Genomic DNA, 14675 nt, shown 5'->3' with positions numbered 1-14675 from the left:
AAATAAGATTTTTCAATTAGAAGAAAATTTTTCTAAGCGGGGTCGCCCCTCGGCAGTGTCTGGCAAGCGCTCCGATTGTATTTCTGCCATGAAAAGCTCTCAGTGAAAACTCATCTGCATTGCAGATGCCGTTCGGAGTCGGCATAAAACATGTAGGTCCCGTCCGGCCAATTTGTAGGGAAAAATCAAGAGGAGCACGACGCAAATTGGAAGAGAAGCTCGGCCTTAGATCTCTTCGGAGGTTATCGCGCCTTACATTTTTTTTTTTTTTTTATGGCTATGCCGTCTGGGCCCACTGCTTTGGATGGTTTAGCGCGACCAATGGCGTCCTCAACCTCTCTAGCGGTGATGGTGATTGGTGACGCGCTGAATTTGTGTTTATGTGCGTGTCTATTGGCTCTCCGTCTATCTTTGTCAACCGTAGGATGCATTATATATTGTCGGCAGAAAGCGCTCGCGCATTTTTTCGCATCCGACAGCACCTTATCGCCAAAGGCGATGGAAACTTTGTCTTTGTGCTTAGTCGGATTCGATAGGGACTTTACGGTGGACCAAAGTTTACCTACACCGGTAGAGAGGTTACAACCTCTTAGGTGCTCTTCCCATTTCGCCCGCTTGTGTTCGTCCACAAGCAATCTGATGCGTTGGTTTATATCCCTTATTTGGGGGTCGCCTGGATCAAGCTGTCTTATAAGGTCGCGTTCCCTCGCTAAGCTCGCGGCCTCCGCCGGGAAGTGGGCCCGGATTTCGGGAATTCTCCCGGCGGGAATGAAATGTGCCGAGGCGGATTCAATGACCTTACGGAAGGCACGCTCCCCTTGGCGGGCATCAGACGGGATAGGGAGGGCAGCAAAGCTGCTGTCTGTTGCAGATTTATATTCTTCCCACTTTCCTTTTTTGAAGTTTATGAAAGTTCGTTTTTCGGTGACGATGAAGTCAGCGGTACGCTCGAACGAAATAAGTATGGGCAGGTGGTCGGATGCCAATGTTACCATCGGCTGCCAGTTGACGCAGTTTACGGGTTCTGCGCTCACGATTGAGATATCTGGCGAGCTATGACAGCTTCCTACCATACGTGTGGGGGCGTCTCCGTTTATTGTGCAGAACGTCGTTTCTTCTATTTGATCCGCCAACATCTCACCCCTACTGTCCGCCCGCAAGTTTGAATGCCATAGGTCGTGATGGGCATTGAAATCGCCTAAGATAATGCGTTTGTTGCCAGTGAGTAAGGCCTCGATATTAGGGCGGTATCCACTGGGGCAACAGGTGACAGGATGGATGTAGATGTTGATGATTTCTAGATTTGCATCGCCTGACCGAACAGATAGGCCTTGACGTTCTAAGACATTGTCCCTGCGGTCGATGCCAGGATCAAATATATAATATTGCACAGAGTGGTGTATAATAAACGCGAGGCCGCCTCCATTTCCGCTCTCGGGGTCTTTCCTGTGGACATTATACCCAGAGCAGGTCTGCAATGCAGATCTTGCTGTGAGTTTAGTCTCTTGAATCGCAGCAATGCGGATGTTGTGCCGCTTCATGAAATCGACTATCTCCGTAATCTTCCCAGTTAGTCCATTACAGTTTAACTGCAGAATTCTGAAGTGCATGAGGGGTGACGCCGCTACTCTAGGGGTGACGGGTGACTACGCCTAGGTTGTGGAAGGCCAGGACGCAATTGCTGTTGTGGCCTTGGGACTGGGCGCCCTTGGGCAAGCATTGGGGTACCCGGATGATTTGGGTTTGCGACCTGGCAACATGGCGCGATGAAACCCGTCGAGGAGTTACCGTCGCGGAGACCAGAACATCTAGGAAAGTGGCACCACCCAAGGCAGGAGCTGCATTGAGCGGATGTCGCAAACCTATATATTCTGTGCTGGCAGACGGTGCAAACGGGGGTAGGGACTAAGAGTCTGTTTCCCTGACCTGCACGATTGCTGCCAGAAAAGAGGGGGGGGGGGGGAGAAGAAGACGGGGGCAGGGGCTGATGCTCAGCATTGCTACCAGCTATTGCTACAACAACAACAACCAGCTATACTACGAAGGTAGTAGTTATGAGTGGTATCAGCTGTTTGAGTTGTTGGCGCCGTGCGGCGCGAGCAGCAGCGGGTACTTGTTGTGGCTTGCTGAGCAGCGAGGCTGCTGGAAGGTAGTGGGGGGCGCTTAGGCGTAGACTACGGGACGCCCTTGGGCGTGAGCAGCAAGGAGCCACAAAAGATTTATAAAAGTTACGTGGACCTCGGGTTTTGGGATCAAGCCCAGAACAACCTGTCCGATGCAACCATCCCTTGCACGAGATACACTGAACAGAGTATGACCGTCCTAAAAAGATTCTTTTCTGGCAAATGCAGCAAAACCATTTCTCAGGACCGGGGTCAGGAGACGGACCCGGATTGGGTTCGATACCTTCCCGGAGTAAGAGAATATGTAGCAGTCCTGCTGCAAGGAGCTGCTGGGAGGATGACAATTTGTGGGAGGGACGAAACAAATATTCTGTGCTGGCAGACGGTGTAAACGGGGGTAGGGACTAAGAGTCTGTTTCCCTGACCTGCACGATTGCTGCCAGAAAAGAGGGGGGGGGGGGGGGGGGGGGAGAAGAAGACGGGGGCAGGGGCTGATGCTCAGCATTGCTACCAGCTATACTACGAAGGTAGTAGTTATGAGTGGTATCAGCTGTTTGAGTTGTTGGCGCCGTGCGGCGCGAGCAGCAGCGGGTACTTGTTGTGGCTTGGTGAGCAGCGAGGCTGCTGGAAGGTAGTGGGGGCGCTTAGGCGTAGACTACGGGACGCCCTTGGGCGTGAGCAGCAAGGAGCCACAAAAGATTTATAAAAGTTACGTGGACCTCGGGTTTTGGGATCAAGCCCAGAACAACCTGTCCGATGCAACCATCCCTTGCACGAGACACACTGAACAGAGTATGACCGTCCTAAAAAGATTCTTTTCTGGAAAATGCAGCAAAACCATTTCTCAGGACCGGGGTCAGGAGACGGACCCGGATTGGGTTCGATACCTTCCCGGAGTAAGAGAATATGTAGCAGTCCTGCTGCAAGGAGCTGCTGGGAGGATGACAATTTGTGGGAGGGACGAAACAAATTAAATGGGGTCACACTGAGATGACAGTCCTTGGTCGGGAAAAATCCCGAGTCGCTCCGGTACATAGAACCGACTGCCTTGGGAAGTAGTCGACCCTTGTTCTAGACTATTACATCTGGGCGTTAGAAAGTTATTGTTGCCCTTATGATACAATTCAAATTGTGTGTCATCTGGTGCTTTTATTTTCCTTAATATACATAGTAGTGTGTACATACTTACACAAGAGTATTTACAAATTCATAGCTTTTGATAAAGCATTTTCTACATCTTGAATTAAATCGTCGATATCTTCCAACCCAATAGATAGTCGTATTAGTGCAGCATTGATGCCCAGTTTTTTTCGTATTTCTTCTGGTATGGAAGCATGAGTCATTACCTCCGGTAGTTCTGCTAAGCTTTCATAACCACCTAAACTTTCAGCTAGTGCAATAATTTTTAGATTTTGAAGAAATGCTTTCGATTGTTCCAAGCCCCCTTTAATGTAGAAGGAAAAAACTCCACTATAACCATATGTTTGCTTAAGAGCAATCTGGTGCTGGGGATGCGATGGTAATGCTGGGTGCATTACTTTCTCAACAAATGGATGTCCTTCTAAAAACTTCGCAACAGCTATTGAGTTTTTTTGATGTAACTCCATACGAATGTGTAGTGTTTTCAAGCCACGATTAACTTGATAACAATCAAATGGCGATGGTACAATTCCCATGGAATTTTGCAAAAATTTTAATCGATTGTATAAATCTTCAGAGTTCAAGATTATAGCACCCATTACGACATCCGAATGGCCATTCATATATTTTGTTAGAGAATAGCAAACCATATCTGCACCTAACTCCAGTGGACGTTGAAAGTATGGAGTTAAAAATGTGTTATCAACTGCCAAAAGGACTTTGTTTTTATTGCAAATTTGACTTATTTTTATTATGTCTACAACTTTCATTAATGGATTCGTAGGACTTTCCACCCAAACAAGTTTTGTATTTGCTTGAATTGCCGATCCCACAGCCGCCAAGTCAGTGGCATCTACAAACGTATGCTCAATTCCAAGCCTTGACATAATTTGCCTTATCAATCTTGAAGTTCCTCCATAAACATCATCTCCCACAACCAAATGATCACCAGCATTTAACAAAGAAAAAATAGCGGTTGTAGCACCAAGCCCAGATGCAAAAGCTAAACCATATTCTGCCCCATCTAAAGCTGCCAAACATTTTTCTAAAACGGTACGTGTGGGATTTCCGCTTCGAGAATAATCATAACTCTCATATTCTCCAGGTCCATCTTGTTTATAAGTTGTACTTAAATATATAGGTGGGACAATGGATTTAGAAGACCATTGTAACGGATTTTGACCCGCATGAATCGCCTTCGTTGCAAACCCTTTTGGTTGTTTCTTAAAGCCTGTCGTCATTGTTTATATCCACCTTAAACCTTAACTTTATACATTAATCAGAAATCTGGTTGAATTATTACGGAGTTACGATAAGATCACTCATGACGGAACGATACAAGGTGGCAGCATGGTGACATACCTACAAACATAAATAATAATTCCATGTACTTTATTTTTGTAAGTTCGATGGACAAATGTCAAAATCGTACTGCGCCGGAGTTGATGGATCAAATCAAATAAAAAAAGTTTATAATCAGCTGTCCCATGCTGCCACCTTGTATCGTTCCGCCATCAGATCACTGATCAGATGCAGATGCAAAGATGATAAGTTCGATTAACAATACACACGTGTTGATTTTTTCCCATGGCCATTGTGAATTCGTGAATTCACAATGGGCGAAAGAATGGAAGAAAGGTTTATATATTCCTACCGGTTATTAAATTGAAGTGCCATGAATTGCCCATTTGTGTTTCAAATAAGCTTTTCTCTAAATGTGTCTACAGAAAATCAGACCACATATTATTATTCATTTCTTAAGGCAAAGATGACTTGATACGAAACATTTGTTTACGCTCTCATATTTTTCGCTCTCACGAGGCATTTATCTTAAATTTGTGCTGGTAACAATCACAGATAAAGCTGTAAGTATGCACCGACGTGTGTCGTACGTACGGACGTTTGTCGTACGAAACACGTTTGACCGAACCCTCAAGCTCGTAGGAATCAATAGCTATCATCCGGAGGCAAAATCCTGGGGCAGATAAATAATTTTATCTCCTAAATGGAGGCAGCAATTCACCGCGCAGAGATGAAGAACCCGATCCCGCAATCGATGATGATGGAATATATGTCCCCCGCCCGATTATGACGAAGTTAGATTAGCAATAACGAGATTGAAAAACAACAAGGCCGTGGGCCCCGATGGATTGCCTGCGGAGCTATTCAAGTTCGGCGGCGAGGAGTTGGTAAGGCGCATGCAGCAGCTTCTTAGCAAAATATGGGCGGACGAAAGCATGCCCGGCGGTTGGAATCTAAGTGTTCTTTGCCCAGTCCACAAGAAGGGGGATACTGCAAAATGCACCATCTATCGTGGAATCAGCCTTCTTAATATCCCATATAAGCTTCTTTCAAGTGTATTGTGCGAAAGATTGAAGCCCACCGTGAACCGGCTGATTGGACCTTATCAGTGCGGCTTCAGACCTGGTAAATCTACCATCGACCAGAGTTTCACAATGCGCCAAATCTTGGAAAAAACCCGTGAAAAGAGAATCGACACACATCATCTCTTCGTCGACTTTAAAGCCGCCTTCGACAGCACGAAAAGGAGCTGCCTATATGCCGCTATGTCTGAATTTGGTTTCCCCGCAAAACTTATACGGCTGTGCAAAATGACGTTGAGCAACACCATCAGCTCAGTCAGAACTGGGAAGGACCTCTCCGAGCCGTTCGAAACTAAACGAGGTTTCAGACAGGGTGACCCCCTATCGTGCGATTTCTTTAATTTGATGCTGGAGAAAATTATACTAGCTGCAGAACTTAACCGCACTGGAACTATAACAGCGTGCAATTACTGGCATATGCTGATGACATTGATATCATCGGCCTAAACACCCGCGCTGTTAGTTCTGCTTACTCCAAACTGGAAAAAGAAGCGCTAAAGATGGGTTTGATGGTGAATGAGGAAAAAACGAAGTACTTGCTGTCATCGAGCACAGAGTCAGCGCATACGCCCCTTGGAAACCACTCTACTGTTGGCAGACATAATTTCGAAATAGTAAAAGACTTCAACAACAACATCAGCACTGAAATCCAGCGAAGAATCAATATTGACAATAAATGCTACTTTGGACTAGGTAGGCAATTGAAAAGTAAAGTCCTCTCTCGGCGAACGAAAATCATACTCTACAAGTCACTTATTATTATTATTATTATTATTATTACCCGTCCTGCTATATGGGGCAGAAGCATGGACCATGACAACAGCAGATGAAGCGGCTTTGGGAGTGTTCGAGAGAAAAGTTCTTCGAAAGATTTATGGACCTCTACGCGTTGGCGATGGCGAGTACCGAAGAAGATTTAATGATGAGCTGTACGAGCTATACGCAGACATCAACATAGTCCAGCGAATTAAAACGCTGCGGTTGCGCTGGCTAGGCCATGTTATGCGAATTAAAGATGATGCTCCGGCCAAGGAAGTGTTTCTATCGGAACCCGCCTATGGAATCAGAGGTAGAGGGCGGCCCCCACTCCGTTGGAAGGACCAGGTGGAAAACGATTTAAACTCCCTTGGTGTGACCAATTGGCGCCGGTTGGCGGAGCGAAGGAGCGACTGGCGCGCCTTGTTGGACGGCCATAACCGTTTAGACGGTTAAGCGCCAATTAAGTAAGTAAGTAAGTAGATAAATAATTTTGCATGTAAATGCAACAACAATGATTTGAGCCAGATAAATCCAGATAGAAGTCTGGTTCAATTTGTGAGCCACATAATTTGTTAATTACTTCTTTTTAGGTTGGCAACGCTGCCTTTAATATACCTACTTTTTCAAAAATAGATGTGGCTGCTTGGCCTTTTACCGTATGAGTTAAGTAAAAAACAGCGGCGACATCTACCTATCACATTTCACGTGTGCGAAAATTTCACGACATCTGCTTCTCAAGTCTCTCAATGATCCAGAGCATTCCCGTGAGAATTGCGCGTGAGCCGGAGCTGTAAAACTCACTGAAAGACGGCAAATGTGTGCGTCTGTGTACATGTACATAACATATTTGGGGGTGTATTGTTTAGAGCAAAGCACTGTTGCCATTGACCAGTTTGCATGCATGCTTATGCAAACATCAACTTTCGGAATTACATTCTTTCATGGTGCATATGGCAGTAACAAATACTGAATAAGAATTTCTAGTTCACTTATTTGTAACCACCAATTGTGTATAATAATTTTAGGATATTTCAACAAATTTTAAAGAGTCTTTAGGCCTTTTTGTATAATAACTGCAAACGGTCAAAAATAAGCGCACAAAAGTTTACTAGGCAACTCTGTCTAGTGAGAGAGCGATCAGCTGACACGTTCTTACGGAAAAAATCAAAATTGGTTTGATTTCTACGTTCCGGGCTATGTACGTACGTGCGTTGACCGTCGGTGAGTTTTCGTATACATTGCACACTCATAAATTAGGTCGTGTCAGCTGACACGTTTTTTCTACGTACGTTCGTGGGTAACTGACGCTTAATGCGGCGGGTAATGCGGCAGTTACCCACCGACGTGTGCCGTACGTAAGGACGTTTGTCGTACGAAGCCCGTTTGACCGAACTTTCAAGCCCGTAGGAATCAATGTGTGCGTCTGTGTACATGTACATAACATATTTGTGTGTGTATTGTTTACAACAAAGCACTGTTGCCATTGGCCAGTTTGCATGCATGCTTATGGATACATCAACTTTTTCCAATTTAAATTTTGATATTGTTAAAATCTGGAATACATATTAAATAAGTATAAATAGAATACATATTTATAATCAGGACTTTTACATAATTATTTCGAATTATTTTCACAATTTTTCAAACTTTAATTAGGTGTTTTTGCATAAAATTGCAAACGGTCAAAAATTAGCGCACAAAAGTTTACTAGGCAACTCTGTCTAGTGAGAGAGCGATCAGCTGACACGTTCTTACGGAAAAAATCCAAATTGTTTTGATTTCTACGTTCCGGGCTACGTACGTACGGGCGTTGCACGTCGGTGAGTTTTCGTTTACATTGTACACTCATAAGATAGGTCGTGTCAGCTGACTCGTTTTTGGTACGTACGTTCGTGAGTAATGCGGCAATTACCCACCGACGTGTGCCGTACGTACGGCCGTTTGTCGTACGAAGCACGTTTGACCGAACTCTCAAGCCCGTAGGAATCATTGTGTGCGTCTGTGTACATGTACATAACATATTTGTGTGTGTATTGTTTACAGATAAGCACTGTTGCCATTGACCATTTTGCATGCAAATTAAAGTTTATGTTGAGTTAATTGAGTTTTTAAAAAACTCTTGCATTTTATTTCAATGCTGCTCAAAAACTGACTAAGCTTTACATTTTACTCTTATTTATAACTTACAAATAGTTTACAATAGGAATATTGAATAGGATGTTTATCTTAATACGATACCTTAGTAATTTTACTCCTGGCATTGCATCAGCTGGCTAACGCAATGTCAGTATGTGGGAATGGAATGTTACAACAAAATTATCGCACAAAAGTTTACTGGGCAACTCTGTCTAGTGAGAGAGCGATCAGCTGATACGTTCTTACGGAAAAAATCAAAATTGTTTTGATTTCTACGTTCCGGGCTACGTACGTACGGGCGTTGCACGTCGGTGAGTTTTCGTTTACATTGCACACTCATAAGATAGGTCGTGTCAGCTGACACGTTTTTTCTACGTACGTTCGTGAGTAACCACGGCTTAACTGCCGCATAATTTTTTGCGCTCTCACGAGGGATTTATCTCAAATTTGAGCTGGCAAAAATCACAGATAAATCCACCGCGCCAGCTGGAGCGGGTGCCAGAACAAAAAATGTGCCAGCTAAAACGAAAAAGGGGCCAAAAATTTCGGTAAACTTTAGCTTGACCTACAACTGTAGAAATGTGTTCAAAAATTATCGGAAAAGGGATAAAAATACTTGTTTTAGTGTGAATATTATAAGTTCGAAGGCGGAGCGTAAATATTACTTCCCATTCAAAAGTTATCACTAAAAACGGGTTTTGTAAATATGAAGTCCCGACGCAACCAGTCCATTTTCATCACAGAAACTGGAACGTCAAACATGTAAGATAAGCCCTATCCACGAAATGATGTTAACTATTATATCCTAGGTCCGATTTACTCAAATTTCAAAAGAATATTTGGTTTTCACTGTGAGTTAAATGCGTTACAATATTTAACTAATTAATTTAATCAAAATTTAAATTTTACTTAGATTTGTTTATATTTGACTCTAACTAGTCGTATTATTGTAAAATAAGTTTAAAGAAATGAATATTTTTCAACTATCATTTTATTAAATGATTGAAACTAAAAAATCGCCGAAATGTATGTAAAAAATCCCCATATTCAGACTTATTCATTTTTGTTTGGAGTGGGATCATTGACAAAAACCCTTCAAAAAACGCGAATACTCTATAAATAATGTAAAGAATATTCCTTTGGGAGTATTGGGCTGCTCCAAATCTAATCTGTATTCATACAAAAAATGTGCTCCAATTAACATTGCGATATCCTAGGAGAGGAGTAGGTGATCCCACTCTCGCTTTGTTTGTGAGTATTCCATAGAGTACACACGTGAGTAATTTCACTGTAGTACTCCATGGAGCACCCACAGAGGATCATATGCCGATGTACTCCTACGCGAGCGTTAAATATCTGCAATTTTGGTGGTTGTTTTCCATTTTTTAACTATATGTATGTCTGTCTTCGGGTGTAGGTAGTATGTATTTGTATTTTATTTGGTAGATATATGTAAATATTATGTTATAGTATTATATTCTTGAATTAAATGTCGTATATATGTTTAATAGTAACCATGCAAAATTGGAATTAAAACAGTTTGGTTTTCAAATGGAATATTTCTCTATATATACTACATATATACATAAAACCAGTTGCGTGGTTGCATTTTATCAGAGTTACCATTGTAAAATTTTATTATCAGTCAATTGTATGCAATATTTTACTCTTGGCAACTCTGTTCGCTCGTCATCGTGTCGTGATCACGGTCGTTAAAACACGAGCAATGATCGGCTGATGGTGGTCCGCAAACGCATTGCAAAGGAGTATTGTTAGAGTACTCCAACATGAAAAAAATGGAACACGTAATCCAGCAATTTTTGCAGGGTAGTCATAGTCAAAATAAAATAGGTTTTATATTTAGTTGCAGCTGAAACTAAATTTAAAACCTATTTTATTTTGACTATGACTATGCGCCAATATGTTTATTGATCAAACTAACATTTGATCACCCCTATTACGGTTGTCAATAGTGAGAAAATTAGTGTCGATGCTCATTAATTGGTATCGGCGTTGTTAACGTCGATAACTATTGACGGGTGTTGACGCTTTTTTGGTATTGGCTGAAACAATTTTGAAGTTGTGTTGACGTGACGCGACCCGAAATTTGTCGACACTATTATTGGTGACGACAAGTGTGGCAATACAGAATTCAGCTATTAAACATTCAAAAAATAAGCTTTTTTTTATGCTCTTTATTTATTAATTTTTTATTCAATTTCAGAAAATAGCCAAACTAACCAGCAACAATCAGTTTAATAGAATTGTGGTAATGTTCTAGGGCAGCGGTCGACTGCTAAAACACGTCAAAAGACACGTATTGACATCGATTTAAATAACAATTTTACTTGCGTTAGGAAATATTTTCAAAAAAATCAGTTGCGAGCTTTCAAGTGGTTCATTAAAAGGTGTTTTGTGAATATTCAAAGATTTTTTATTTCCGCCTTCGCATTTTTAATACCGGGGTAATACGGGTATTTTGCCCTCACTAGGGTAGGCACCTTGTCGTTGGTGTGAGGGCTTAGCCGAACTCCGTAGCGCCCGACTATGAGGCGGAGCTGTTTAGGACTGACATCTACGCCGTTTCGCCTCATAGGAGGGCGGCGGGATGTCGGTGACCAAGAACTGCCAACCCCCTAATCCAGGGTGTTATGCGGACCGTGCCTATTGGACGATTTGCAGCCAGGGGATAAATTCGGCTGTATTCGAACGGAGCCTTCCCGATACCGGGCCATCTCGCGAAGTATTTATGGCCTTACCGCAGTAAGGGGCTCTGCTGTGGCGGACGGTTCTTTCCCCGTATATAATACTGGACCGCTGAGCCCGCCTTGTCGGGCAGGTGGTCGTACGACCAAGATGAACAACTCATTACCTGAATGTAATAAGGAGGATGTAAAGAGGAGGACTGAGTCGCAATCCAAGGACGACAAATACGAATTAAGCGATGCGTCGGACTCGGGGAGCGAGAGTAGTGCTGATTCAATGAACTCCGTGTTGGAGAAGCATACAAATGAAAACGGAGTAGAAGAGTGGAGAAGGGTACGGAGCAGAGGAAGTAAAAGAGCTCTCTCGCAACACCGTGCAGCACTAAGAATTGTACAACGCTTGGGAGCAGTGGTCGACCCAACAGAAGTGGAGATCGAGCGCTTGGAATGGGCCCATGAAGCGGTGGAAGTAGGTCGAAGGCAGTTCAAAAGGTTTGCTGCGAGAAACCCTCGGTTCTGCAACCGGTACGAGGAGGAAGAAGCGTCGAATGGCAGAATGAAGAGGCAACGTTCGGCAGAAGGCGACAAGCCTGCTTTCAAGAGGCAGAAAGGACCCAGTCCTAGAGCCGCGAGGCAGGGCAGTCGCATAGACAAGACAAGTAGGCCCAAAGCTGTAAGACAGATGGGTTCCAATAGCGAGGTAGCAACTACCTCGAAAGCTGCCAGTCAGAGGAAAGTTCCAACTACGGAAGTAGGAGATAAGCCAAAGGGAGATAACGCTAAGGCTCCGGCGCGGAATTAATTGGCTTCTATTCATTTTACAGATAGCCCTTATTGTGAATGTGTTGTTTTGACAGGTAACCCTTATTGTGAACTATGGTTGTGTTTAATAAGCATTGCTTGACTTTATGGTAACGCAACACTTGCCGTAAGGGTTACCTTAGCCGTAAAGGTAAACTTAGGTTTGCATCACCTGACCGGACAGATAGGCCTTGACGTTCTAAGACATTGTCCCAGCGGTCGATGCCAGGATCAAATATATAATATTGCACAGAGTGGTGTATGATAAACGCGAGGCCGCCTCCATTTCCGCTCTCGCGGTCTTTCCTGTGGACATTATACCCAGAGCAGGTCTGCAATGCAGATCTTGCTGTGAGTTTAGTCTCTTGAATCGCAGCAATGCGGATGTTGTGCCGCTTCATGAAATCGACTATCTCCGTAATCTTCCCAGTTAGTCCATTACAGTTTAACTGCAGAATTCTGAAGTGCATAAGGGGTGACTGACGGGTGACTACGCCTGGGTTGTGGAAGGCCAGGACGCTGTAGTGCCATAGTAAATTGCATTAAAATAAATTGCGATGGCAACCCTCTTTAGAAATGTGCAAGATGCAACCATACATCAGATGCACTTGGCATCACTAAAATTGTTAGAGTCGAGGAACTCGGAGAGTTTCTGATTGGTTGAAACTGCCGTTGATCGACGCCATGATTTATTTCGACGCCATAATTAATTTCGTTGCTAAGCAACGTGAGGAAAAATATGCCAAGCCGCAGAGTTGCGTTAGCGGCAGTTTTTCAGTTTGAAGTGAACCGGCCGACCCATCAGTCGCGAGAAATAAAACCCGCAACCAACAAAGCACAAGCGGTATCATTAGAAACTTGTGAAAAAAGTAGAACCGCATTTGGTGAACTAAAGTGTGCAAGTAAAGTTTTATTAGAACTAAAAGTCTATAAGTAAAACTAAGAACTAAAAGTTTATAAACATTAAAAATATAAATTCAGTTTTAAATACATGCTAAAGAAAAGACAATTTTAATTTCATTTTTTGAATTTGGAAAATAAAACTAAACAAAACTAGGTAAGTGCTGGTGTGCTGCGGGCCGTGAGTGCGGAGAACATTTTTGGCGGATCCATAAGATGGATCCTCAATATGGCGACCCTGGGCCGAAGCCCAGTAAAAACGGTGTGTGGCCGAAAGGAGGCAAGCCTCCCAACAGGCGTGGGTGCTAAGTAAAAAAGAGAAGCCCTGCACAAAATTTAAAAAAAATAATGGAAAAACGAATAATCTACAAAAAATATAAAAGTTAAAAACCTATCTACAAAAAAAAAAAAAAAATTAAAAAAAAAAAAAACATCAAAAATCTACAAAAAAAAAAACTACAAAAATTTAAAGCCATTTACAAAAAAAAATACAAAACATTTAAAAATTCTTACAAAAAAAATATAAAACATTAAAAACTATTACAAAAAAAATATAAAAATTTGAAAAAAAAATATACAAAAAAATTTAAATAAAATCTACATGAAATACAAGTTTAAAATTCTACAAATATATAAAATCAAAAATAGCACAAAAGGTTTAAAATCAAAAATTACAAAACAAGTACAAAAGATTAAAACTATTACAAAAAAAAAAATTTTAATTTGGAAAATCTACAAAAAATACAAAAATTTCAAAAACCTTTTCAACAAATTAATATTTAAAATCATTACATCCAAAAACATATTAAACTGAGAAAATTTAAAAAAATTTAAAATTATTAAAAACCAAAAAAAATATATAAAAATTAACAAAAACCTACAAAATGGAATCAACAGAATTATTGTAGTGGTGGTGGATTTTTTTGGCCGTGGCTAGTCGACGAAAAAGAGTGAAAACTTTTAAAATACATATAATAAAATATTTAATTAAAGACAGAAGTAATAAGAAAATGCAAACGGTAATAATATAAAAATTTAAACGGCAGCAGAAATAACACAAAAACGAAAAAACGGAGAAAAACTGTAAAAACTAAAATTTTGAACTGTATAATAAATGCTAAACTGTACAAAAACTTTTGTGAAACGGCACTAGCCACGCTACTTGTAACGGCACTAGCCACGCCACCACCATAACGGAGCAACTTTGAGAACAAAGAGTGAAGCCAGCAAGCAGCGAGCGCATCAGCAGAACTTCGAGCGCAGTAGCACAGCGACAAGCAGTGGCACAGTAAGCGGTACTCGGTATGGCGCACAGTGTGCGAAAATAACTGTCATTTATATAATAAATAATTTTCATACTTTCATATAACCTTTTTTTTTTCAATTTTCGACATCCAATACATTACTAAAATATAAATACATTTCATATTATTCAACTTTTAGAAATTACTTATCTATATATAAAAAAAAAAAAAATAATAATAAATATATATATATTTTTGCATTATATTCGAAAATTTTCTTTCACATATTGGTATATGCGTAAAACCGGTTAAAAACCAATAATTACAATTTTTCTTTAACGCGGTGCGTCCGTGTAAAAATATGACATAAATTTTTTTTTAATCCCGGTGCGTCCGAGGACATTTATATTACAATTTTGAAAAGATGCGGTGCGCTCGTATCTATAAAAATAAAACCAAATCAAATTTGATAAAAACGGTGCG

The 14675-nt window shown here is 41.5% G+C and overlaps 1 protein-coding gene across 1 annotated transcript in view; it reads right to left on the bottom strand.

Annotated features, from left to right (window-relative positions):
• Nucleotides 1-4754, bottom strand: part of LOC137252826 (cystathionine gamma-lyase-like) — a 47156-nt gene extending 42402 nt beyond the window's left edge. The window contains exon 1 of the mRNA XM_067788917.1: nt 3313-4754. Coding sequence (XP_067645018.1) covers nt 3323-4504 — 1182 coding nt within the window. The 5' untranslated portion in view covers nt 4505-4754 and the 3' untranslated portion in view covers nt 3313-3322. The remainder of the gene's footprint in view (nt 1-3312) is intronic.
• Between the last annotated feature and the right edge of the window lie 9921 nt (nt 4755-14675).

The sequence above is a fragment of the Eurosta solidaginis genome, chromosome 5, assembly GCF_040869045.1.
Source record: "Eurosta solidaginis isolate ZX-2024a chromosome 5, ASM4086904v1, whole genome shotgun sequence".
Classification (NCBI taxonomy): domain Eukaryota; kingdom Metazoa; phylum Arthropoda; class Insecta; order Diptera; family Tephritidae; genus Eurosta; species Eurosta solidaginis.
This window is presented reverse-complemented; position numbering and strand designations above follow the sequence as displayed.